Here is a 27,365-nt window from a genome sequence, read left to right as displayed (position 1 = left end):
TTACTTACATTGACAGCACCCAGCAACAACAGGGCAGGAGCGAGGCCCATAGTGTAAATGGCACGTAGGATGAGGGAGACCAGGAAGAACAGGATGCCCAACGGCTTGGGTAGGACAGGAAGTAGTGCGGTAAACACCCCCAACGCCACCCACAGCGAGATATTCCAGAAGGGGGACAAGGTGCCTGGACAGAAGAATAAAGTTTAAATCAAGGTACCGCACCTCAGTGCTCTAAAACGTTGTGGCAGTTCTCTAATGAATTCATCACCTGAGCGAAGATGAGCTAGGAGCATCACTTAGCACAACCAGAAGCAACTCTTAATAATAACAAACATTAGTCCAATGGGACCCTAACTTGCATCACTCAAACCAGCTTCTTCAGCTTGCACTGTAAACCGCAGAACTGAAACTCACCATTCTTTATGAAATTGCTGTTTCTTATGATTTACTGGTTAAAGAGGCTTTCAGAAAACACTTGCATTGCTTTACTCTGTTTCACAAGTAAAGCGAAATAACAACATTGGATCTGAACTGATTTTGCTCCAATCTGTAAAGATCTTCAAAACCCCCTAATATGTGACGATATGGCTGGCAATGTAATTAATTAAAAAAAAAACTGAATGTAATCTCACAGTATTGCAAATAAATCTCATGTAAAGATATAAAGTGGGATAGTAGGAAAAAGTTATGTGTTTTTTTTTAAAGGCTCTCCACTCCCACACAGGTGTTTTCAGTTAACCAGACTGATTAGACCTCAGGCTGAAGTTGGGCGGAGCTACGCAGGGAATCACATGAGGTCAAGATAGATTGTTTAAAGTCTAATATGTCTCACCTCAACAGAGGCAAATACCATGAAGCGAGGTCAACATACCCAGGGTATCTTTTGGTTACCTGGCTTAACTAACCCTAACAACCGCGATCCTGCTAAACAGTTCCACGAAGCTAGTTATGCACTCGGTAAATCAACCCCAGGGTTTCTCAATCTGGCTGTGGATATTTGACTGGTCATCGTTTGAGAAGCAGAGTTACTAAAATCATTCACAATATCTGTCCCAGTAAGATAGTGAGCTACCAGCACCCTAAATCTGAAGCAGCTTTTTGAAAACAAAAAATAAATTCTCACCTTCATCTCCATCATCACCAAAGGGGTAGAATACAGCCACAGCGATGTTGAGCAGACAGGCTAGGTAGAAGGAGATGCTCCCCCAAACAGAAATGTGTCGTGAGAACCAGAACACAGCCTTATTTCCTGCACAATTAGAACAGGAAGCATTAGTACAGGGACACAAACTCAGCAAACAAAACACATGAAGTTGCTGCAGGCCTTTCAATTTTTCAGGAAATAACAATAACCAGACACTCTGGATGATCATCATGATTTACCATCCTGCAGTCCGCTTCTGCTGCCACCATCATTATTTTGCAAGCGCTGCATTCAGAATGTAAAGACTTACTGCGGATCTTCTTCTGCCACCTCATCTCGTTGTAGAGGTTGTCAAACTGCTGGAAGAAGTCGTTAACCTTGCTGCCCTGGTCGTCTCTCTCGGTGGTGGTGAACACACGCACCATGGACTCTTCTGTGAGGTACTCGCAGATGTTAGGGACCGGAAACACTATCTGCTCCATGGTGCGGTCGTGACGCACAATCTGGCAAATAGATATCCAGTAAATCCTCATTACGGGCTTATAGATATACATTTTTTATGGAGAGACAGGAAAAAAGTGATGTGCTTGATAAATAAAGTTTTAGAGGTTCCGGTGATAAATGGATGAAGGGATGATGAGGTTCACCTCTATCTGAGCTGTGTGATTGGCATAGTAATGGAGTGCGTCATCCTTCTCATTGTCGGGGTCCACCCCGGACCCCAGGCCCAACCCCAACCCCGGCCTCAGGCTCTGCTGCAGGATCTTATTGTGTCGGGCCAGCTAGGATCCAAAAAGACAATTACTCATTAATTCATTTTTTTTTTTACATACATGGCACTCTGAAGACAAGATCTGTGTCAGTAACAAAAAACAAGATTTTAACACAATGCTTTCAATATGTATACAGACAACCTAATGGAGTTAAAACAAGAGGTTGCAACTTGGCATGGCCATAAGAAGACAGAAGAGCTAAAGCAAAAATAATGGAGAAATGAATATACTCCCTAACAGGATAAACTAAAAGTGTACATTAAAAGATATTGGATCCAGGTTGAGACTTTACATGAAGAAAATTATACAACACGTTTTGCCATCCCTCCCAGTTCTATTTATATACTGCTGCTATATATATGTTGATTAAGCCTGCAATAACTTATTTTTTTGGCCACTTGGGAGCAGCAGAAAAAAAGTGTGAGAACACTGGCATACCACCAGTGTTCTCATATATAAATGGATAATGGATAATTGCCAAAAGAGGATGGAAAAAACAGAGTTTTGGGCATTTTTATTCAGAAAAATATATGTACAGTAGTTTACTGCCCACTTTTCCTGAAACTGACCGTTTTTATAATTCACTCTTGTTTCATTTACTTACTCTATTCATTTCTTATCTTACACACCAATTACAATGAATGGCAGCTGCCCTGAGGAGCAAATACCAGATAATATCTTCAAAAAGATGCTTGACAAGCTCATGTCTGAGTCTGTGTCATCAGTGGATCTGTGTGTGAGTATGTGTGTGTGTGTGTGTGTGTGTGTGTGTGAGAGAGTATTTGTGTGTGTGTGTGTGTGTGTGTGTGTGTGTGTGTGTGTGTGTGTGTGTGTGTGTGTGTGTGTGTGTGTGTGTGTGTGTTTTCAAAAAATAAAAAATATCAACAGTTGAAGAGTCAAATAAACCTTCCTCGTATTGATGAAACTAGTCTGCTGGTTGTACAAAGACATCCTCTTTAAAACTTGGCTCTAAAGAGGCAGAAGTGAACCAGCTAGAATTGGTCTGCCCTCGCGAACTGATATAAACTGTAGAGAAAGTCAGACACAAGATTGAACTACTTTCTCAGTAGCACAACACACTTGTCTCATTTCTTTACTGCTGGTACCTGGACGAGCAGAAGCACAATTGTTTAGTAATACAGTGACTATCGCCTGCTTCAGTGAACACCTACAGTCTACCTGTCTGCACAACAGTGTCACATTCTTTAAGCTAATTTTAAAAACTGGCAGAGCGCTTCATTCATAGAAGGGCAGTCTTCCATCATTTAGTGGAGAGGACACACTCAAATGTGTGCATGGTCCTTAGGAAGACAGACAAAGAGAGAGGAAATGCAGTAAAGCCACTGGCATTTTTCCTCACCTGGTGGGCCAGGATGTAAATGTTGTGTCCGACGTCTCTGGGCTTGATCTGGTCTCCAACACTGTCCTCATTGAACTCACTCTCCAGACCCTGGGCGTAGGCTTCCTTCATTACATCCACCTGATGCACAAAAGTTATGAAAAGTTACTGCAACTTACATATATATATATATAAACAGTATATACACACGTGTGTGTTTACATGCTGCCACACACTCACTAGTTCGGTGGGTCTCATCTTGTAGAGAATCTTCTCTGCATTCTCGCTGTCATGGCGGCTCTCCATGATAGCCAGTAGGAGTTTGGAGGCATTGTTCTACAACACAAAGCCTCACCAATGAGCTTTTACATTTTGATCAACTACAACCTACAGAAGCAAGTAATTCAGGAATGAATGACTTGATGGATGCACTTTTTCGCAGAATTAAACCATTTGAATGTTGTCATTTTATTGTTGAGTTGTAGGATTGCAATGTTCAGCAGTTTAACAGCTAGATATATTGTGTAGCCAACAAACATAAGCCATCACATGGAACTTTCTCTAAAGAATAACATGGCTCCATTTATTCACTAAAACATGCAGTTTTTGCCATATGGGTCTTTCAAACACCAGGGATTTGGCTAAACTACCGCTGGTTATTTTGTTCCCAGTCTCTTGCAATATAAGGTAATTACTGCTAAAAAAGCAAACCATAAACATGGCTACAGTAATGGCTTTCAATGCCTGTGCGTCATAGCAAGCAGCCTCACAGGGCTCTTGGAGGCACCTGCTGCTCACCTTGAGCACCAGCACGAGGTCCAGCCGATCCTTCCCCAGGGGGTTGATAGAGTTGACAATCAGTGCTATAATTATGTCAATGCCATTTGACTCATGCTTGGCTATACAGCTCTGGAAAAATAAGAGGGGTATAGTTAGAGTGAGTGCACGTTAGATGAAAACAAAATAAATCAGAAGAAGATGTGCCTGTGTTTGACAAACACACACAGAGAAAAGAAAAGCGTTCGATCAATAGTAAACCGCAACTGGTACGATATTGTATGTTGGAATACCAGCCAACATATTGGTGTTCAAAAATTAAACTAAACTAATAAATTAAACCTATCGTCAACTATAAACTAACCAATTATCCACCTACCTGGTTTTCATGGCAGGGTCCCTGGCAGTACTCTGTGATGGTTTCCAGGGTTTGGCGAACCAAGTCCACATTACTCTGATTTATGTAAAGGCCCAGTAGCCCGAGGCCTCCAGTAGTGCTTCCACAAATACAGTCCAAGAACTGAAGAGTCTCACACACCAGATTGTAGTTGGTCTTGTTGGTTTGGTTGCGCAGAAAGTTCTGGATTCAGAGCAGAAAAACTGTTGATCAGCAGTCAATTTAACAGCACTTGGACCTCAAGGATCTTTCTAAAAAAAAAGTACCTGCAGGTCTGTATTGTGGTTCTCACAGAGCAGCTGAAGGTAACGTAGGATGGGTTTCATGATGGTGATGGCTTGGCTCATCTGAGTTTCTTCTAAAACCTCTTCAGCCCCAACTATCTCACTGGTCTGGCCGAGGCCTTCGAGGTCTGGATCCAGCTCCTTTCTGAAGGCACAGAAGGCCTTTGAGGTGACTGAAGAAGCCTCCTTCAGCTGCCCTCGCATGTCGTCCCTCATATGAAGCCCTGAGTCTTTCCCTAGAGTACAGCATGTATGCATAAAGAGATATAAAAAAACTTGACTAATTGTTTCATCACTGGACAGGACAGTAACATTTGAAAAAAAGATATGTCTTTGCAAACAGGACGGACGAAAACAAGCAACATGAAAAAGGTTACCATTTCAGAAAAAGGTCAATGGCAGCCTTCTCTATGACATTCTAGACATACTCAAAAAGAAGTGGGCAACTATTGACTGGGGTTCTGTAGCATGAAAAAACCCGATGTTGATACAATGGCCTTTTGATAGGCTTGTGATGTGGGCCGTCACATGGCCTCTGACATGTGACTGCAGGAACTGGCAACAACAGTCAGTCAGCAGAGCAACAAAGATCATTCTGTATTTACCCACCACTATTGTTGAAATGCAAGGAGCTAAACTTGAGGACCCCACATACTGTAAAAGCATTTAGGCTGTGCTCGAGACGTGACCCCAGTGATCCAGTCACTTTTAAAGGCTCATCTCTAGGTACATCTAGCAATATTATCCAGTTGGTTCACTTTATATAAACTGTACTTTCAGCTTGGTTTTGACACAGTGGTTTGCTGCATGTTCCAGAAAGCAGATGTGACAAATATGTTTTGGCCACAGTCGAGAGTGACGCCAAGAAGCCATGGTGTGTTGGTTATAATTCAAAGGTCAAAATGCATCAATACTTGACTCTACCTTTCTTCAGCCTGATGCTACTGACGTCACTGTCATCATCCCTTTTTCTGCAGCTGAGCTCAAACATGTTGACGGACACGGTGGCTCGGATCTCTTGCTGGGCCAAACGCATGCGGTCGTAGAAAACTTTGAAGAACCTCTCTGACTTCTTCTGCTTGTACAGTTGGTTATAGAAGGAGTTCTGTGTGGAAGGCAGAGTAGTGATAAACATAAATCTAAATCTGAATCTGTGAGAGTGTGTTCTGGGTTTGAGCTGTTCAATGTGGACAGGAAATAAAGTGATTTGAGTGTCCACATTACTCACCTGTATCTGTGTGTTTCCGCCCTGGAGAAGGGCGATGCCCAACAGGATGCTCTCCTCAAACACCCGGTCATTCTTGGTGTTGACGATGAGATCAATCACTAACTCTGATGCCCCAACGCTGTCTAGGAGACACTGGATCTCCACCACACTACTGCCTGGCTTGTCAGAGTCCAGCAAAGGAGAACCTCCTGCAGAGATTGAATATAAACATTTAACAAAACTGTGCTCTGAACAGATATTATTACACACATTGATCATTTTTTTATTCTAATCTAACCTATATCAACCTCTCTATATCTATCTATATCTATAAATATATAGATATATAGATACATCTTTTGTATCTTTACATGGTTCTTTAAGAATCGCTTTTGCCAGATTCAAAGTCTGCCAGCAATTGTCAAGCATCACTTCACCTAAGAAGCTGTCATGTTAGCTGCTGTTGTTTCCTCGGCAGTGAGCAGTTATGCAGTGTCTACTGGGTTTATTTGGGGTTTCAGTACCTGCGGAAGATGGCTTGACAAAGCCGCCAGATGAGCAGTTTCCACTCCCAAGCTCTGACTTGGAGAGAAGCTTTTGATTTCCAAAGTAGCGTGTGAGGAGGATCTTTCTTAAATCGTTTCCCTGTTGAGGGAGAAATCATGATGTTAAATCCATATCACAGTCTGAGAAGGTACCAGCCTCAAACTAGGAAATTCACATTTTGAAAAAGTAGCATTTTCGTTAGCGAAATGAAGGACATGTTAGCGAATGTGCCATCCAAGAGAACATTTATGGTGTGGTGTATTCACTGGCATGAAATCCACTCAATCATCCATAAAAGAGGGCTAAGCAGATTTAATCTTTCACCTAATTGGAACGATCACCGTCAGCAAATGATGCATTTCTGTCTTGATGGGAGCAATGGCTTTCAGAATGAAGAAATTGAAGCCTCTCATTGAGGATCATGACAAGAATAGTGTTGTCCAATAACTCGATTCTAACTAAGCATTCATGAAATATTCTGTCCGTCAAGACAGACAAATGTATGGTAACGTTTTTTAAGCCTTAGGTTTGTTACAATTTGTGATCGTCTTTCCTGAACACACAAGCCGCAAGCGTGTGTGTGTGATGATTTGTATGTGTATTATGTACATAAAGCCATAACCAGTTTATTTAAGGTTTTTTTTTTTTCACTCACAAACATCTTTGTGCATCTCTTGTGACATTTGACGCAGATAAGCAGAAACGAGATTAAAGGATTCATGAAGATAATCTCCCCACGGTGGTGTTGTGTAATCGAAGTGCGAGAGTGATTGACAGGTGAATGACATGCTTTGTGCTTGTCACCACCTATTTTTATTGTGGTGGAAGCGATGGATGGATGGATGGCATACAATGAATGTATGGACACTAAGGGAGGTCAGCAACAGTTTCTATGGCAACCTAACAACTCAAATGGTCTTGTTGCGATGACACCTCAACACCATCATTATTGATCAACAGACAGGAAGGATGGATGAATAGTTGGACAAACAGATCAATTGATGGGTGGAGCAAAAGGATAGATGGAGCCACCTGTGGTTTCCATGGAAACATGTTAGTAGGACAATCAGCCTTCCCCTGAGATACAGGTGGTGGACAAAATAACAGAAACACCTGAAAATATTAGAGCTTTGCAGTAAATGCAGTTTTGATGAAGGTCATACTCTGGTGGTACTGATGTGTTGATCCAAGCGATTAATCGTTTTATCAGTTAGTTGTTTATCAAGTAAAAATGCAACACAGCCCCTCCTGCATCTCTCTCTCTCTCTCTCTGTCTGTACTAGAATAAAAGGCAAAAAAAGCCTCCAAGAAATTACCTTTAAAAAAACAAAAAAAAGGGTGCTTTTCTCTGTTTTTTTATTCATGTAAAATCAAATATCTGTCATCTTAGGTTACTGTTATCTGACTTTTAATATACCAAATGATTTATTGATTAACCAGAAAATGTTGTTTTCCTGAGTTTGACATACATGGACATTACGTTTTAAACAGTATTCCTTAATTATCTTAGATGATTTTTTTGTGTCGCGAATGACCAACCAAACATTCAATGCAGCCTCTTTCCCCCTCTGCATGTTCCCTTATTGTGATTTTCACACCTCTATTAAAGCTGACACATTCTGCTAATTGGTATTCAGATTAATATGACTCAATTGTGTACCTACCTTTGTTAGAGTTGTTTACAGTAGTTGCTTGTGATTTACAAACAGTGCAAAACTATAATGTGGCTATAAGTTTCTGCTTTACACTGAAACTGAATTATCACATAGAAATATTGGTCACTACTGATGTTATAATTTCAACAACACTTTAAAACTGCATGATGAGACAAATGAGGCACATCCATGCTTCACCACAAAGGCTGCTCGGTTACAGTCCAGCTGAAGAGCCTCAAACTAAGTGCACTGAGGAGTGAAGGATTGTGGAGGAGCACGTGCGGCTGATGCTCCCTGTGTCAGTAAACACTCCATCTCATCTGCAGTCAGCAGAGACACTTGTCTGCCTGCACTGTCTGGCTGAGCCGTCTCATAAACACACACACAGACACTCGCACACTTCTCGAGCTGAAGGTGAGGATTCATTGAGCTAGCCTCTCTCATTTCCTCACAGTAATGCACAGACACAATCTCAGTGCAACTACAAACTCATTGTAATGCACGCTCTTTGACTGATTGCAGATTGAATCATGTTTGACTTAACATTTCCCCTTTTCTGACAGATTTTGCACCACACTCACACACCAGTGAAAGAATCACTCCGTGGGGGAAGTTGAAACGAGAGTTGGGGTGACAGGTTTTTGCTCTTGTTCGCCTCCCTTCTTGGGAATGCAGTCTGCTGGCTAGGGCTGCAGAGAGAGCAGAGAGGAGAGGAGAGGAGAGGAAGAGGAGAGTCAGCCCAGCCTGACTCATCTGCTTGCTGCTGCATTGACGAGAAAAAACTCCAGTCAGGTGATGTAAGAGCCATGAGAACGAAAGAAAGAGAGATAGAAATAGAGGTAGAAGAACTGACAGAAGAAGAAGAGGAGGAGGAGGGAGGGAGGGAGAGTGGGGCTGAGGGAGAGGAACAAACAAAACCCAGCGAGGAGCAGACAGTCGTGGTGTTTTAAAATGTGCACCGGCACGCCACACTGCGGCTCTGGTGTCCAAGCTGGGGATGAGCTGCCGATCCCCACCTCGGGCATCCTCAAACCCCCTCTTCTCCCCTCCCCTCCCCTCCCTCCCCCAGCCACCTCGCAGCTCTGCTGTCTGCAGATTTCTCTGACTCCGGAGAGATGCATTGAGAAAAAGACAAAGACAAAGCCTGCCCTATGCTTCTTTAGGCGGTCTGATAATTCTCACAGGCAGCGGAGGGCAGCACCAGCTGTGAACCAAGACAGGCACTGCCAGGGACGGGCGGAGGGAGGTTGGAGCTGCTCATGTCAGACAAGGTTGATTATAGCAGAGACTCAGGACTCAGAGGAGGAAAATGTTACCCAAACAATACTGGGGGCAAATAGTTTTCTTTTCTGTGTTACTTTTTCTCACAACAGAAACCTGAGAGGACTCTGGGTGTGTGTCTTTTGTAAATAGTGGGAAACACTGATCAAGTACACTGTGACAAAGTACAAGAACAGTTTCCCCCAAAGGCCATGTGAGGGCCAAGCAACATCCAACAACTTTACCATCAGGAAGCAACATTTAGGTCCCTGCAGAATCTGCAGTCAACGCGCTTTGTTCAGTATGGAGTTTCAAACTGAAACGCTATCGTCTATTGTTGTTGTAGTTAGATGATACTTAAACTCAAACTGAAACTATATCTGATCAATCACAGTATAAAAGCATGTGCTGCATGTTATCTAACAAAGACTTCATATGTCTCTAAGGAGTCTGGGAGCTCCTCCACAGCTTGGAAGTGCAGGGAAAATGAAAAGCTTGAAGTGGGAGTTGTCTGTGTTATAATACATCCATATCAATGTGGCTTTGCAAGGCTTTCTCACCAAGGGAGTTATTTCATGAATAGGACAAAATCAGGAAATCAAGACACATACACATCCTGCTGTTTTAGCACAGGCACTTTGGGAACATAAACAGAGAGAGTGAGGACACAGGCAGAGCTGTAGCTGCTATTGATAATAGTTAGGTCATGTCATCTGTATTTTTCTTTAAAAATTCTTTTTTAGCAGTGTTGCAAGGGATTTTTCTGCTGAAAACCTCCAGATTTTCAGTGTTTTGAGACCCTTCTTTTTTTACTCATTTGATAATTTTCCAGCAGAATTTCACACCCGACAGCATAAAGAGGAGTTTTAAACAGTATTTAGACATTCATAGTTGGAAATAAACCCATAATGCTTTACTTCCATCATTTACTAGGGGAGTCCCAAAGTATGCAATCGGGTTCTAATTATACGGAAAATGGAGAAAAGGTTCTGAGACAGTATTGTAGTTAAGAATTTATATTTGATAAGCCATTATTGTTTTCATTTCCATATCTTTCCCTGAAAGAACTGCTCCATTTAAATATATTTTACAGGAAATATAATTGAATGTGTGTGGGTTGTTTTGATTCATGATTTCAAAAATGATGGCTATGGCCAGGGTTAGTTAAATACTGCTACTGTTACTGTTCGTAATCAATAAGTGAATTATTCTTCATGCACTTTAATGATGGTTTAAGCTAAGCTATGTTATGCAATGCCGCTCAATTAAGTTAAAATTAGGCAAACAGAATAAGTTCACGTCTCTTCTCTTCCTCGATCCAATTGTCTCCCTTTCTGCAGGATATGAAACGTTTCCTGGCCCACGGTCACTACAGGTAGCTCTGCAGCAAAAGGCTCTTCCATGCTACACGCATCAGATAAAACTCTGTCAGAGACGCTGGAGTACATGCACGGAGACATGCATCATGTGCCGCCATCATTTTAAGCTGCAGTTCTACAGCACATTAAATGTTTTCACCAAACAAACAAGCACATCAGGAAAAACAAATTAAGCCCACATGTGAAAGCAATTGGTGAGACTGGTTCAGAGAAAAAAACAAGACCAGCAGCGTAAACAAGCATTCATTGGACTGTTATCTGGCGGGTTCACTATGGAAGTGTCACATGTGATTCACTAACATTGTTAAGTGCTGATTGTGGTGTTTGTTGAAAAGACTGTGATGCTAGAGATAGTCAAGCTGATAAGGTTCAAGCGAAGGTTGTTTGTTTTCTATGCCTCACTGGTACTCCAACATGTATACAATGTAGACAGAATAAGGGAAGCACCTTACAATAAAATAGCCACACTGCTGGCAATGCTTTATGGATAGCATGAAATATCTCAAGAACTATTAAATGGATTGCCACAAAATTTTGCACGGATTAATGTTCCCTAAAGTATGAAGGCGTCTGACTTTTGCAATCCCTTGACTTTTCAAAGTTTTCACTTATCCTGCGAAATATCTCAACATCTACAAAAGTTTGTACAGATATTTGTCGGTCCTATATGATGTTTCCTAATGATGCCACCACAAGATTTACATTTGTGGTGTTTTAGTAGAGTGTCGCAAAAACTTTGTTTGATGTTTCGCCATTTGGTACAGACATTCATGTCACCCAAAGGATGAATTGTAATAATATGATCCCTTACCTTACCTATAGTGCACTTATCAAAATCTATATTTACTTTGGTTAATGACCAAATACTTGCAACGCCTGTTGTGCTTGTGTTTAGTGCTAATTAGCAAATAGTGACCTTGGTAAACATTAGCATGTTAGCATTGTCATTCTGCCAGATAACTGCTAGCTAACATGCTAGTGACATTTCTACATCATGTAATGTGGCAAACTGATGATGATGTACAGCAAATGTCAAAAGCAGGAAAAATTGTGTTGGCAAAGAGGAACAAGTAGACACTGATGAACATTGACTGCAAGGCATACTAATATAAAATGACATTCACTAAATTGGTATTTACTGCAGGGCTAGTTTCTATTATTTTGTCCACCAGCTATGTGCATTAGCAAAAGCTAGAAGCAATCCATCCAAACAAGTTGCACATCATATCATTAATTCTATTCCTGTCGCCTGTCATGTGCCTCCCTGAGCACAAATTACCTAACCTTCATGCAATCAGATTCAAATAACACACTATGAACTGTGTCAAAACAGGGACAACTAACCTCATTCATAGTGACCCACAGATGCATGAGGCCCTGAAGTCAAGGACTATCACAATTTTACAAGTGGTTTTTCACGTGGCGTCTCTTTTCTCCGTGGCTTTAAGAGACTTTGGCAGGCACCGTGATCCTGCTCTGAGGGCATTTCTACACAGGGTACATAGACTTCCCGTGCACAGTCACGGCCAGACCAGACAGACAAACAACATGTGCTAATCCCTGGTTGTCACGGAAACCAAAACATAATACTGAACTAACAGACACCTGACCGATCGGCCGAGGGAAGTGAGGGCCAGAGGAAGGAAGGAGGGAAGGAGGGAAGGTAGAAAGGAACAGGTGGTAAACCATACATGACAAATAGATTTCAAATTGTCAAAATAGACACTTTTTTTAAGCATTAAATACATATTTGTGGAAACTTAAGGCATTCAGAGTCCAGATCTATATTTCCTAACACAAACTTTCTGACTTGACTCAGCATGCTGTGTCAGCCTGAATCCAGCCAAAGGTCAAACCATAAGAGTCTCCATGAGCTTATCCAGCCCTCTGCTTGCCTGCCTGACCGGCCATGTTCCACTACTTCCATCAGTACACAGACAACACGGGAAAACCCTGCGGGATGAGCTCACACAGAGACAGCCTGCGTGGCACTGCATGCCTGGGAGTGTGTGTGTGTGTGTGTGTGTGTGTGTGTGTGTGTGTGTGTGTGTGTGTGTGTGTGTGTGTGTGTGTGTGTGTGTATCTCTGACGAGGCTTTCCGTCTACATGCATCTGTGCGATGCGCTTAGTATCAAGAAGGTGGTAATCTGTAAATCTGCTTTGCCTTGGGCAGGTGGTGTGAAACTTGGCAAGCAAGAACAAAAAGAGATGGACAGGAAGAGAAAGAAGGACAGACAGAGAGCGTGTAAATGACAGGGATGAGTGTGAAAGGAGAGGGAAGAGAGTGTGAGAGTGATTTATATTACATAACTAGCTTTTTTAATCATCTGTAAACAAAAAGACCCTTACATGCAGATAAACATCACAGCAGGGCATGCATGTGTTCACAGAAAACAACATCTAAAATATGCACAAGCTTAAAAAGCAAAAAAATACTAGAGTGCCTATATGATTTAAGAAATGACTTAGCCTTTTAAAGAAAATGTACTATTGCACTATAATGTACATAGTACTAATGCAGTATATATTCGTAAGCCACTTTTAAAAGATATTCGTCTTTAGTTGCAACAAATGGGCTTGCAGCCGAGTAGCACAGACAGGATGGGGAAGTCAGAAAGTATTGACAGACGAATAGTTGCATCATTGGTTTTTCATAGTATAGAAAGTATAGTATAGCACTAGCGTTATTCTTTAAGTGACAAATTGCATAAAATGGGATAGAATTTAAAATGTAAGTCTACAACGGTATTTTACGCGTCTTTTCTACCATGCAAATATTTATAGTACAGTATCATTCTTTCAAGTCTTTTATTACCAAAGACATTTTGAGGGCATGTGGGTAAAAAACATTTATGGATCTGCCCTCATCTGACAGCCAATAAAGTGCAGTGCAGCAGTAAGAGCCATCACATCTCTATACTATGACCGCTGTGGATCTTCCCCCTGCTTCCCGACCAGCGCTCCTGGCATGACCCAGGCAAACAGAGAGTAGAGCCTGGGTGGGACTGGGGGGGAAGAGAGATAGAAAATAACTCGGGCGGGCAGACATAATGCGATGGACTGAGACAAAGCATGGAGGGGGGAAAAGGAGGAAGAGAGAGGCAGCGAGCGGACAGAAGAGTGAGAGTAAGGAGGGAGGGAGGGAGGGAGAACGTGATGATCCACGTGACGCTGGCTCAGGCACTGCAGGCTGTTACGTAAGCGCACCCCCTGCCCTGTCTCCTCATGGACTGAGCAGACTCCGCTTCTCTCCAATCCCTCACCCTGCAGCCGCTGCCCACTTTTTTTTCCCTTCCACTCACATGGCTCCTCACATGGCTGCCTGCCTCCCTCCCCCTCCCTCCCTCGATCACTCTCCCTCCATCTCTTTCTCTCACTCTCCTCCACCCACTCACTGCACCCCAGGGGAGCCACCAACCTCTGCTGCCTATGCTGTCACTCTGTCTCTCTCTCCTTCTGTTTTTGTCTGTCTGCCTCTCCCTCTCTCATTATTTCCATCAATCGTTTTATCCCCCTCTCTCTCGCTCTCTCTCTCGCTCTCTCTCAATCTCTCTCCTGTGCAGTGAGGCTGCAGCTCCACGCTCAGGGCTACAGGGAAATGACAAAGAGAGGCCACAAATACATGCTTGAGCACACTCGCGCACACCTACACAAACTGACATTTCACATATCGTTACCGCACTGTCTGGCTGCTCGAATGCGCTGAGCTGCTTTTGAAAAAAGTGACTGTTTTTCCACTTTAAATTCCTCTGTCTTATTCTACACAACTGTTGAATCGTTTGCCTTACGAAAACAAAAACGGCTTGGCTGACTGACGAAAGACACAAACACGCAAAGGGAAAACAAAAAAACTCTGACTCCTCCAGTAGCTGTAAGTGACACTGGCTGGCATGTACTATTTAGAGGAAGGTAGTCTTGGCAGTATTACGAATGCAAATACACTGAAAGAGAGGGTTAAGGAACATGCATACATTATGTTTTAACAAGTGATGCTGTGGGGCAACAATAACAGTATTTAGCAGGACAGCATTGTCAACAAAATAATAATCATGTCGCATCATACCCACATGGTCAGAGGCCAGCAACACAAGTTTTCTCCCAGTTTACTTCAGGACAACGTTTAGTTCAATAAACATATGCCCCCCCCCCCAATACTGGCTGCAGTATTGATTTGTTTGTCGGGTGCTTGCCCCCCTCCTCTTCCTCCTCCTCCTCCTCCTCCTCCTCCTCATTCCCTTACTTCCTCCCACCTATTCTCCCTCCCCGTGTGAGTGTGTCCTCAAGTGCCTCCCTGTCTTATGTAACATAGAAAGGCCCACAGCATACTGATGAAGGGGAGTCTGGGCTCCTGGCCGACAGACCTGGGAGAAAACAACACTACACCGCACTGCTGATGGAAACAAAGCATTGCTGGCACTTTAAGATAGGGCTTAAGCCACAGAAAACTTTGAGATAACTGTACCTTATTTGTGGATTTTTTTATGTAAACGTGAGATTGTGAGAAACTGATCCAATTTTCTTGGGAATTCGGAAGTTAATAATTAAGCCTTTATAATTAAGCCTTTATTAGTCCCACAATGGGGAAATTATTTCTCTGCATTTGACCCATCCCGGAGGAGCAGTGGGCTGCAATGAAGCGCCCGGGGAGCAACTTGGGGTTAGGTGTCTTGCTCAAGGACACCTCGGCATGTTGCCGGTAGAGGGGTTTGAACCACCAACCTTGTGGTTACGGGACAAGCGCTCTACCTCATGTGCCACAGCCGCCCCGGCTTCAAATCTTAAAGTGACAAATAACATAATTAAAACCCTGTTTCATGTGACATTCTTCCCATGCAGGGTCAAGTACTCACAGCCTCCTGAAAGCATCCCTTCTTGTCCATCATCTCTCTGAGTGTTTGCAGGATCTTGATACACAGCTTCTCCTCTTTGTCCATAAGCTTCTTGGTGTGTTTGATTAGTCTGACAGAGTGTAAAGAGAGGTCCTGTATCACTTAAAGTTGTGTCCTATGCAGTCACCGGCTCACAAGTAAAAACAAAGAGATATTTTATCGATCACCACAGTGGAAATCACCCTTTCTGCTCTCCAGGGAGGTCAGACAGCAGCAGCAGAGTAACAGCACCCCTAGAGGTTTGATGTATCAAACTATATATATTTTTTAAATATCTCACATTTTAGTTTGAGTAATCAACTGACCACAGACAGATTAAATTAACTTTATTTTTTCTTTACATATTTACTATTGTTTATTTTAAAGCTTCCTCTTGTCTTTGTAATATTCCATTTATAATTTCAAATATTCCTTTTGTATTTATTCTTGACTTTTAACTCTTTTCCAAAGCCTCAAAAACTACTGAATACATATACTAGTACCCAATTAGTGCAGGTTTTAGTTAATGCTACTTTTTCCAACCTGCCAATCTTAGACTAAAAATAACATATCAGCAACTTCGGTCAGAAATCCTAATCTAACCCTAAATGTCACCCATGCCGTCGCTCTTCTCTACAGCTACACTAACACTTTAAATGAGTCCTCCAGGCTTTCAAAAAAGAGAAATGTGTTCTTTGTTCCTTACACAGGTTGTGTGACTTACTTGGACATGAAAGCTCCACTCTCACAGCGTAATCGAGCAGCCTCTGGAAACAGCAGCTCTGGGCTGTGAAGAACATCCACCAGCACAGAAAACTCTGCCTGAACCTTTGGACTGAACTGCTCCTCCAGAAGGGACACGACTCCCTGTACATCACAGACAGACAAACATAAAGGCTCAATCAAATGCTCTCCTGTAGAGACTTATTCTGCTAAAATAAAACATTTAGAAAAGCGCTCATAAACTTCTAAATTCAGACACTCCTGTTCATGTATTTCTTTTAGCCACACTAGCAGCACGACTCTAGGGATGGTAGTCCCCCACTTTGGCCCACACCGAAATATCAAAAAAATGTTTGCTGGATTGCCATCAAATGTTTGTACAGATAGCCTCGGTACCCAGAGGATGTAGCCTTGTAACTTGACTTTTTCTCTATTGCCAGTATGAGGTTGACAATTTTGGTTGTTAATTGAAATGTAATTATTGGATAGATTGCCATACAATTTGGTCCATACATCCATGTCCTCCTCAAGATGATTGTATAAACCTAATGTTCCTGGTCTTTATATATAGCACCACCATTAGGTCAAAATTGAATTTGTCCAACACCTTAGTATTAAGCTTAAAGCTCGGCTGTGCCTTGTCTCAGAAACGCTAGTGTTCCTGCAGACTCCTAGTCTTGTTTAAAAGAAAAATCACCTGGAGCTTCTCAATGATGTTCTTGTAGTCAGGGCCACCAAAGGTCTCTTTGCGGGGTCGTGTGCGGGCAGAGATCCTCCAGTCCTTGGCTGCTCGCTGCACCATGATGCTATGGACCTTCAGAGACAAAGTGTTGACCTGACTGTCCAGGTCCACTGGGATGGCTATGGCCCGTGCCTTAGCTGGGAAAGAACGAAAAAGGGTTGGATGTAGGTGGGATTTTGTGTACAAAATCAACACAATAAATTAACTATTACATTGATTAGTGATTTGCATTTTAATCAATAATCCAATGCCTCTATCTTTAACATTGGTCAAAGACTGGACAGCAGAGTAGCAAAACTCACCAACGTCAGCCAGTGTTTTGATACAGCTCTCAATATTAGCCTTCTGAGCTGAGTTGATCCAGGTGCAGTTGTAGATCCTGAAAGAAGACTGAAGCAGCTTGATGAAGACGGACTGGTTTGTCTGTTTAATGGAGAGAGAGAGAGAGAGAGAGAGAGAGAGAGAGAGAGAGAGAAAGCAGGGAATACTGAATACTGTACAGAAAGACAGAGATAATCCTGATTTGAATACTTCGATATTGTGTCTGACGGGAGACAATAGTACAGACTTCTGCGTAAAACACTTCAAGCATCTGCTTGACGTATGCAAATTTCGGCAATAAAACAAGAAGGTCCCAGGTGAGGGTGTAGTAAAAGAGCCAGTCTGCTGTTAAATATTTTTTTTACTGTAAAATAGCTAAAAGTTGGCAAAGAATTTGGACATGCCACGAGAGGGCCTCCCTCTGCGGGTAAATTCCACCTGCTTGTCAGAGCTGAAAAACAGTACCTGCAGGTTGGAGTGGTTGACAGAGAAAGGTGAGCTGAAGAAACCCTTGACAATGGCCATCACTGTCTCTGTCACATACTTCTCCAGGGCCAAATCGGCATGGTTACGGTCTGTGGTAGTGTTGCACACCTTAAATACAAAAACAAAACAGAGGAAAACTGAACAAGCTCGTCCTAACATCACACCGCTATCTTTTTCTCTGCACTTGCAGTATGCGAATGGTTTTAGAAAATGGGTTAACCCTTAATGTATCTTGACACATACACTGCCTCATTAGAAAAGTATCAGTCTGACAGAGCCTTACACTTGACATGTCCACCAGGAAGTTGTCAAAGAGCTTCCAGATATGGTTGGAGGTGTAGATCTCTTTCATTTCTACCTCTGTGTCCACGTAGCAGTGATTCACAAAGTTCACATAAGCAGTTTTGACCTGTGGGATAAAAAAAATAAGATGCCTGGTTACTTTTAGATTAAAGACAGAAAAAAGAGAATAAACAAAGTACCCAAAGATGCAACAAAACTTGACAAAATGTGTATTTTTTTAATCTATACCATAAAGTCGTCTAGCCTTACCTCTGGTATACAGTGGACATCAGAGACAACTTTGACAATGTCGTCCAGCGGCAGCAGAGAGTTGCATTTCAGCTCAGTGTAGACGTTCTTGCCCTCAGTGCAGGCAGCCAGTAGCTCCACAAGCATGTTGTGGTAGGCCAGAGCTCCATCTTCATCGGTCCGCTCTCGCTCAGAGCCCATCATCTGCACCAACACTGAGAACGAGGAGCGGTCATTGTAGAACACCAGGACGTCTTCGCCTTCGTTCACCAGCTGGACACACAAACAGAGACCCAAAGAAAAGAACAGTTAATAACAGTAACTAATCAATAAATGTACATACATTTGAAACATTTTTATCTCACCTCTGTCATGACTTTGTCCTGACATTTCTTCACATACTTCCCATCTGCTTTCACAATGGTTTGCAGGAACTTGAGGTACAGAACGTGTCGTCCGTGTGTTTCAATGCAGTGAACAAAATGATGGACGACTCGGTCGCTGATCTCATTGCACAGCTGGTAGTTGTTCATAAAGATGTGACGCATGGTCTCAGCTTCCAGCAACTGGTTGGATATTTGAGATGTGATTCAGATCATCTTCATAACACTCTATTGATTCATTTGTATAACAGGAAAAGAAACAAAGACAACTGTTCTTGCTGATACTAAATTAGAACATATCACTTTCCTGTTGTCAGGCTGTTGTTGTTTTGCACCTGCTCCTTTTCATGACAGATTCATGCTGATGATGCTACTTCATGCTCTACCACAAAAGAAGACCTCCCTAAAAAGTAAGGCATGACAACAAGGGGTAATGTACAGAAAGGTCAAAATACCCCTGGAGTTAGGAAGAGGTTCAGGTGTTTATGTAGAAGAACTTGGTTCTGATGGTTTCCTCTGCAGAAATTTTGCAGAAACGTATGTGCCAGGGTCATGATTTCAGTCATCTTCTCATCACTCTGTGCAAAGGCAAAACCAAGCAAATAAAAGGAGAGATTATAAAACCTAATGTAAGAAATCATGACAGCAAGAAACCATGATGTGCAAAGATTTTACAGTCAACATCAAGTACAACGAGTCATTCACGCGGCTGTTTTGGTTGTGACTCACCTGCTCATAGGGGATCTGCAGCAGGTCCAGCACCACTGTATGGGCCCCCATGTTCTTCAGCAACCTCTGCTGCTGCACACGACTCTTCTTACTGGGATAGCACAGCTTACTGAGCCTCAGTAAGATCTAAATATCAGACACAAACACGTATTACAGATGCACTGCAGGACAAAAAGAAATGAATTACCTGGAAATAAAGACATTGAACTCACCTCTTTTACGATGTTGTAGTTGTTTGCTTTGTTGCTGTCAATTTGAGGTTTATTATCTCCATCCTGTACTGGGCTCAGGACAACCTCCTGACAATACACATACAGGAAGAGAAGCCTTCAGTAAATACATTCAAGTATGATTTTGATGTTGTTCATTTCAATTCACTAGTATGTTAAATAGTTTAATTGTTTTAGGTTCATGCCACAGTTAACTAAAGCTGTGTTCACTCCAAAAGGTTTATCTTTGGCATGCAACAACCGTCACATCCTGTCTCTTATTACCAGTGGTGGGAAATGTCCCTGCACTGATCCTTATCATTGCCGTAGCAGCATTAATGTAACAATAATGACATAAAAACACACAAACATGTTACGGGCATGACTAATAAAAACTGATTTACAGCAGATCAGTGTTCTGCCAGACATTACTATTCATTATTAGCCAACAAAACAGCTTTCCATCAGCTTTGATGAACAATAACAACAAACAAAAAAGCCATTTAAATTGCAGCTGAATGACTAATAGGATGTTTAAGACAAATATAGGAACTTCCTGTAAAGAAAGAAATTTCACCCTAAAATCTGAATTGTGATTTTTTGCTTTTCGATGCTAGATACCATTAAATGATGGTACAGCACCTCGATGTTTTGTTCTTTGACCTGCCGTACCCCCAGGTCTTCACTGCTGTAGACTCCGCTTTTCTCCACCCACAGCTCTGACTTCTCAACAGTCAGACGCAGCTGGTCCAGGTCTGTCTTGATCTGCTTGTAGTTATCTACATCCTGCTCTGACACTAATAGCTGGACCTGGAAAACACACCGACACATACACTTGATGAGAAATAAACCAGACATGAAGATATTAAAAGAACAAATGTGAAAAGCATATCTCTGCCAAGAAGTCTCAGTTCGCCACTTTGGAAAGTCTGCGTATTGTTAATATGCGAGCTAGATTCCAGCTGAGGAAGCTCTTAGTGAGACAGTTTACAACTGCTGCTGTTTGGGCCTTTGGAGGACCCTCTTAATCCAAACTGATTAACTCAGGAAATGCCTAATGCCACACTCTGTCAGCTAACCGAGTATTAAATGCTGGAGTTTAACTGGTGTGTCGCTACCTGTTTGAAGGCCTGCAGGACCTCGGCTCTCTGGCTGAAGTGTTTGAAGATGAGCTGCAGTGAGCCAGACACCAGTGGGGGGTAATCTTGCATGATGAGATGGATCAAAACCCTCAAAAACGTCCGCCCCCCCTCATCGTCCAGCTCCACTGCACTTAACTCTGAGCTGAAATCACAACATATCTTAGATAGGAATCTTAAGCAGATGCATCATTGCCAAAGAGTAAAAGGAACCGGGTCGTTCGAAAATAATCAACTTATATGTTTAATATTCTATTTAAGCACAGCTTTACCTACCTCCCCGCAAACATGCTCTCTGCTTTGGTTGCAATCTCATCTATGTCTGGTTCAGCAGCTGGAGACAAAAGGAAGTGAAAACATGGACAGTAAACACCTCATTTAGAATGTAAAAAAAAAAATATTTTAGTACTTAGATTAAGATAAAATAAAGTCGCACGTGTCACTGGGATCAACTCATTCACAGAGACAGAGCTGTCAGTTATGGTCCTGTCCCCAAACTCTTTCTTGTAGATGGACAACAAGTATGTGATCCTATAATCCAACCTCACACTCAGGATGAACTAACGGGGAAACAAAAAAAATAGAATTAACAATGACATTTATTTTTTTATAATGGCAAATTTTACCAGAAATGACTTAAAGCACATGCAGTGGACGGCCCTTACTTGCAGGATTTCGATGATTTTCAGCTTGGTGTCCATCACCATGACATCCTCATTGTCAGGCAGGAAGTGTCCTCTCCCATAGCGCAGTGACGGAGAGGTGTCAGGGAGGCTATGCGGCACGCCTCGACTCAGCATAATCTGAGTCATCATTTCCCCAACTCCATGGATCGTACGGAGGACATTGTTGCCTAAAGGAAACAATCACAGCATTTTGCATTGTGTGTCTTTCAACTATTTACATAGTTGACCTATTTCAGCTTAAGCCTGTTAAACTTTGACAATGTATCATGAAGCTAAAACAAGTGCCCTAAAGACGTTAAATGGATTGGCCAAGAACTTTCTCCAGTTTAACAAAAAAAACTGCAGTTATTGTTTTCAGTCCATTAAACCTCACCACTCGTTTTATTTACCACTTTGTCCACTTATATTAAAAGGTTTTCACTTCCATCAGCGGATTTGTTCTTACTTTTTCTGATCTGCAGAAGTCTTTGACCTCATATCTACAACTGTTTATTTCTGTAACTTCATATTAAAGTTCCTTAAAAGTTACTTTTTATCAGGTCTAAAAAACTGCAAAAAGTCATGCATAGCCTTGCTCCTGCAGACATTGATTAACTGCTGCACCCATATTTTCTACCTAAAAACGTGACTAAAAACGTGAAACTTTCTATCTATTGTTTAAAGCACTTCGTAAAAAAAAGAACCTTAGTTGACCAACTCAATGATGATGCCCTTATTCTGTGTAACTGCACTGACCAGTCTCTGGACTCTTGTCGAGCTTGTTCATGAAGGTCAGTGGGTGCTGGACAATATCCAGGATGGCCAGCAGAGTGCGTGTGAGACGCAGCAGCTCACTAAAGCTATAGAAACCAAAGTACACCAGGTTACGAGCCAGATTCACCACCTGGAAGACAGAAGACAATCATCATAAGGATTAGATTTTTTTTTACAGTGGAACACAAAAACACATGAATAAAGCACAATGTCAGACTGATATAACCTACTTTATGTGTTTATTTTACCTCTAGCGTGAGTTCATTCTTGTCTTTTTCTCCAAATGGAAAAGGCTGGCTGACCACATCTTTAAGATATTCTTCAACAAACTCCATGGTGTGAGCAAACTTCCTCTTCATCTCCTCTCTTGACGTATCAGTGGACTCGTACTCAAACCTGCAGGAAAGCACAATCACAATCTGCATGTGGTGACTCTCAAAATACGCCTGTACATAGCACACATAATCCCTCAGATGGATGCTCACTCATGAATGGTGATCTTTGAGGGGATCTCGGTCCACAGGCGGGCATAGCGTACAGGCACCACGGCCTCCTGTGGGTCGCGGTCCACATGCATATGCAGCATGAGACGGCAGAAGGAGGCTCTGAGGTTGTAGGGCAGGCAGTCGTCAAACATGCAGCGCAGGATCAGATCCACCGGTAGCTGACAGGTGATCTGGTTGATGGCTAGGTACTGACGGTCCAGACACATTTTAGCAAAGAGATTCAACTGGTACCTAGAGAGGAGGCAAGGGACATGTTTTTGTTTTTGCATTTGGACATGGGAAGACGAGGGAGAATACATTCACTCTTGCTTGCTTCAGCTATTATTGTGTTACTGAAATAAGGTGTAGCACTACAGGGGAAATAAAACCAAGGATGCCACCGTCACCTGTAATAGGTGATAATGTCTACATCCATCTTGTGGTTGCCCTTGGCATCCTGGGCCAGGTGGCGAATGGATTTGCCGTGAGGCTCCTTGTGGCTGTCGATCCAGTAGAGCCAAACCTCCTCCTCCTCCACCTCCTCCTGTAGCAGAGAGGACTCCAGGGTGGTCTCTGTGTTAGGGATGAGCCTTGGCGGGGGGAAAAGGAGGACAAGGGAAGGAGTGTGACAAAAAGCAGTTGCTGGAAAAATTGCAAGCATTATACTCATAAAATATCTATTTCACAAGGAGGCAGCAGCACATTCTTTAGGCTTACTGAATGTGCGTGTTTGTACATGTTTAAAAATGAAGGACTGAAATATGACAGGATCTACTTGGATGTTTTAAATATAGATACCACAGGGTGTGACTCACTTGGTCTGGATGAGGATATCTGCGTTGGTGGGGTTCAGCATAAATTTACAGATAAGCTCCTGTGTGACGGGGATTGCTGTCTTGTTGGACACGCAGAGATCAGACAGATAATCCAGGAATCTAAAAGAGTAGAGCAGACATGAATCACCATGTTTAACAAATATTTTACACACAAGGTTTCAGCAAAGGAACACAAAAAGTTTTTGTGTGTTCCTGGTTGTACATAAAATATTTTTCTTGTAAAAATGATTCTGTTGCTTTATATGACAGATATGACTCTTACAGTACATACTCTATTGTATTTTAACATATAAAGCAGAGGGACACAATAACTGAAACAACTTTTAATATACCGATTACGCACTCACCGCAAAATATGGCGTCACAGTGATCATATGGGGAAGGTTAGAAATGTATTTCTGATAAAAACTGAATTGAGAATTTCAGTAGGGTTAAGTAGGGTTAAGTAGGTAATATTCACATATTTAATTGGATTGCATTATTCTCTATCATACCGTATTATAAGTTTAGTCCCTGTGTTACAATATTAACCTTTTCCAAGAAAAGTCTTGAGTATGACTACTAGATGCACATGTCAGATTTGTTCAATATTTTCTGATATGAAATTGTTCCCCTGGGTCATCTACTCTTCTGGAGGTGTACATGTCTGACCTGGGTTCTCTGTTGCGCCTCAGCAGGCTGACGAAGGTCTCAATCTCTCTGGCTGTGATGTGTTTTTCCAGCAGCTTGCGGTTGTTGTGCAGCAGGGCAGTGATTGTGTCCTCAGCCAGGATCTCATAGCCGATCTGAGACTGCATGATTGTGAACTTTTTGGCTATATATTCCTACGTAGCAAAAGAGACATATGGTTAAAGCCCTCTGAGGCAAATTTGTGATTCTGGGCTATACACAATAAACTGAATTGAATTGAATTAAAAACACTTTGATGGATTTTTTTGATTAACACGGGGATACCCATACCCATAGAAACTGGAGAGCTGCCTGTCATTACCACAACCCGTTAGACACTGAGCAGCTCAAAATGAGCCATTTATGATTAATCGAGGGCTGCAAATGATTGAGTTAAATGTACCAAGGCCCAAGTCAGTGGGGCAGTAGTTTAGCTTAATTTAATTTGTAGGAAATTAAATTGAAAAAAAGTGAGAGAATCTTCATATTTTCAAAAGGTGTAACTACAACATATTTGGTAATTTACTAGATAACATTTATTTAAAGTGTTAATCATGGCATAACAGCATATTAATTGCCCAGACTGTAGCTAATTAAGTTATTGTTAGGTGGCCTGACTGAGAGGGGAATAAAATAAGTAAATTATAAACAACAAAGTTTCCTCCAGGTAGGTACTGTGTGTTTATTTCTTGTTTTACTCTTAATAAAACCACAGAATTGTGTTACTGTGACATGCTAAAACGCAGGAAAGCGGACAAGAAGTTAAGTATTCAATAAAATCTGTTATGCAGTTGCCTAGCTAACTAACGTTGCTTAATAGATAGCATCAGCCACTGTTAATACCTGACCCAGGAAAGCTGTAGCAGTAAAAGCCATGTAATGAGCTGAGAGTGTGTGTGTATTTTATTCCTTATAAATATTTGTTTTTCATCGTTTTATTATTATTATTTTTTTTATAATAAATGACATCACACAATTTGTTATGATTTTTTTTTCTGTCGATCCAAAGAGCACTACTACTTTCTTGATTATGGGCATCATTACATTACTATACCGATATGCTCCCAACTATAAGCCATCTCTCTATGCTTTAACTACCCCACATCCCTGGGATAATTAGCATGTTAATGAGCCTGATGACAAACTCAATGAGTACTCAATATTAGACTGTAGGAGACCGAAAACATGCCTGGTTCTTGCGATAGTCCTGTTGGGAGTGGCGTAGCACCCTGTAGCAGAGTCTCAACATGTACTTGAAGTGAGCATAGCGCTGGTCTCCCAAATCCTCCAACTTTAGCATCGGTCCATCACCCTGATCTGTGAATGGAGCCTTCAGGATGTCAAAGATCTGGTGGAACAGAAACCCACATACAACGATGAAGAACCAATCGAGCATTTACTATAGCAGGGAGATACTTTGATCAATACACTTCTTGAGGCCAATGTTTGGTTATTGTAAAATATCCCACTAATGGAAATACGTCACAATTTAAGATTTGCACTGGGCATCACTGTCGGAACTCGACCCTTGAGTTAAAGTTCTGATCAATCTGCATCAGCAAGGACAGAAGTGTGTGTGTGTGTGTGTGTGTGTTTGTGTGTCCTAATGCTGACCTGAGCAAGGATGTTCTGTTCCCTCATAAGTTTCTGCCTCTCTCGGTTTGGTGTGGAGGTGACCACAGACAAAACATCCTGGCCATTGTTTGGTACCACACATACAAAGAAAACAAGGTCCTCCAGGAGCTTAGTCACAAACCTGAAAAAAAGGCAAAAAATAACATCAAATCATAAAACATGCACACGACCTTGTGTCACCTATATCGTCATGCTCAAGCATCTGTACCTCCTCTCGTTCTGAGCGATGTTGCCGTACTGAAGCTTCCTCACAGTGGACTCCAGGACCTTGCTGGCATCGTTTGCAAAGTCCAAGTCTCTGACCTCCGACAGGGGAACAGATACGATGGCGAAAGCTTCTTTGTCTTCTTTAGTGGGACAGGTGCCAATCTATTATGACAGCCAACATAAATGTCTAAATAATGCATCCATGTTTGTTTTACTTGTATGTGTGTGTGTGTGTGTGTGTGTGTGTGTGTGTGTGTGTGTGTGTGTGTGTGTGTGTGTGTGTGTGTGTGTGTGTGTGTGTGTGTGTGTGTAGACCTTGAGCATCACTGGACGCTCCTCCTCTGCATCGATGGGGACGTTTGTGCTTGTCACCCAGGTGTTGGTGCACAGGTGTCTAAGTCTCACATAGGAGTTTCTAAGGAAGAATGAGACAAGACATCATATGATTTCTAGTTTATGTACTTATGTTGCCGTTTAACTGAAAAGCATCCATCTCGATAATTCAGTTAGCTGCTAGCAAGGCTAAAGGGATGGAATTTTGTCCCGTTGTGAAATGATCAAGTAGCAAGTATTACCCATGACCAATTTTTGAAGAAAATTAATAAAAAGCACATGGTTTGGAGTCAGAATATGTGATATTATCTCACACTAATGGCAGATTTACTGACAAAAAAACTGCTCTGCTCTGCGCTGTGAGCTCTAGTAAAAAATTCCCCCTGTGGATACAACTACAGCACATGTAACTTGTCGTTGTTACTGTTGCCCCCATGTGAGGGACTGACCTGGGCACGAGACAGTCGGCACGCTGCAGAGTGGTGGCGTCCAGCTCAAACAGAGAGGCTATGTCATTCCCATGTCGGACAGAAACCAGGGTGAAAGCAATCTTCTCTGCTGCTTGATGCTTCCTCTTGGAGAACAAAGTCTCAGTCTCATTCTGCAGCACACACACAAATATACAAACGCACACACACAGAGAAAGTAGATGTTAGCGTCTGCAATCTAAAAGCTCATATGGCACAAAGTTAAGTTGTTTATCGATATTTATTATTATTATCATTTAATATATTTTAAACACATGGATTTTCTAGTCTCACAATCTTTAAATATACAGTACACAACAACACAGTCTATATTCAAGTCTATAAAACAAAGATGCATGCAGAGCTTGTTGTCAAGAGTGTGTTAACACTAATGCGAGTAGA

The 27,365-nt window shown here is 42.0% G+C and overlaps 1 protein-coding gene across 2 annotated transcripts in view; it reads right to left on the bottom strand.

Moving 5' to 3' along the window:
- Positions 1-27,365, bottom strand: part of itpr2 (inositol 1,4,5-trisphosphate receptor, type 2) — a 51,744-nt gene that overhangs the window by 12,770 nt on the left and 11,609 nt on the right. The window contains exons 11-49 of one of the 2 annotated variants that reach the window (XM_054620719.1): positions 26,946-27,097; positions 26,479-26,578; positions 26,165-26,325; positions 25,936-26,077; positions 25,511-25,669; positions 24,304-24,476; positions 23,632-23,751; positions 23,224-23,406; positions 22,817-23,068; positions 22,580-22,727; positions 22,314-22,461; positions 21,558-21,745; positions 21,329-21,452; positions 21,169-21,226; positions 20,872-21,037; positions 20,375-20,563; positions 19,757-19,843; positions 19,545-19,670; positions 19,271-19,393; positions 18,798-18,998; positions 18,454-18,705; positions 18,185-18,310; positions 17,881-18,009; positions 17,397-17,517; positions 17,050-17,231; positions 16,354-16,496; positions 15,612-15,720; positions 6,446-6,566; positions 5,943-6,130; positions 5,639-5,819; positions 4,697-4,950; positions 4,413-4,613; positions 4,055-4,165; positions 3,497-3,592; positions 3,278-3,397; positions 1,792-1,926; positions 1,455-1,647; positions 1,124-1,249; positions 9-184 (exon numbers count right to left, since the gene is read on the bottom strand). In XM_054620719.1, coding sequence (XP_054476694.1) covers positions 9-184; positions 1,124-1,249; positions 1,455-1,647; positions 1,792-1,926; positions 3,278-3,397; positions 3,497-3,592; positions 4,055-4,165; positions 4,413-4,613; positions 4,697-4,950; positions 5,639-5,819; positions 5,943-6,130; positions 6,446-6,566; positions 15,612-15,720; positions 16,354-16,496; positions 17,050-17,231; positions 17,397-17,517; positions 17,881-18,009; positions 18,185-18,310; positions 18,454-18,705; positions 18,798-18,998; positions 19,271-19,393; positions 19,545-19,670; positions 19,757-19,843; positions 20,375-20,563; positions 20,872-21,037; positions 21,169-21,226; positions 21,329-21,452; positions 21,558-21,745; positions 22,314-22,461; positions 22,580-22,727; positions 22,817-23,068; positions 23,224-23,406; positions 23,632-23,751; positions 24,304-24,476; positions 25,511-25,669; positions 25,936-26,077; positions 26,165-26,325; positions 26,479-26,578; positions 26,946-27,097 — 5,964 coding nt within the window. The remainder of the gene's footprint in view (positions 1-8; positions 185-1,123; positions 1,250-1,454; positions 1,648-1,791; positions 1,927-3,277; positions 3,398-3,496; positions 3,593-4,054; positions 4,166-4,412; positions 4,614-4,696; positions 4,951-5,638; positions 5,820-5,942; positions 6,131-6,445; positions 6,567-15,611; positions 15,721-16,353; positions 16,497-17,049; positions 17,232-17,396; positions 17,518-17,880; positions 18,010-18,184; positions 18,311-18,453; positions 18,706-18,797; positions 18,999-19,270; positions 19,394-19,544; positions 19,671-19,756; positions 19,844-20,374; positions 20,564-20,871; positions 21,038-21,168; positions 21,227-21,328; positions 21,453-21,557; positions 21,746-22,313; positions 22,462-22,579; positions 22,728-22,816; positions 23,069-23,223; positions 23,407-23,631; positions 23,752-24,303; positions 24,477-25,510; positions 25,670-25,935; positions 26,078-26,164; positions 26,326-26,478; positions 26,579-26,945; positions 27,098-27,365) is intronic. The other variant, XM_054620720.1, reaches the window with a different exon arrangement.

This window comes from Anoplopoma fimbria, chromosome 19, assembly GCF_027596085.1.
Source record: "Anoplopoma fimbria isolate UVic2021 breed Golden Eagle Sablefish chromosome 19, Afim_UVic_2022, whole genome shotgun sequence".
In the NCBI taxonomy this organism is placed as follows: domain Eukaryota; kingdom Metazoa; phylum Chordata; class Actinopteri; order Perciformes; family Anoplopomatidae; genus Anoplopoma; species Anoplopoma fimbria.
The sequence above is the reverse complement of the archived record's forward strand: the minus strand, read 5'-3'. Positions and strand labels throughout refer to the sequence as shown.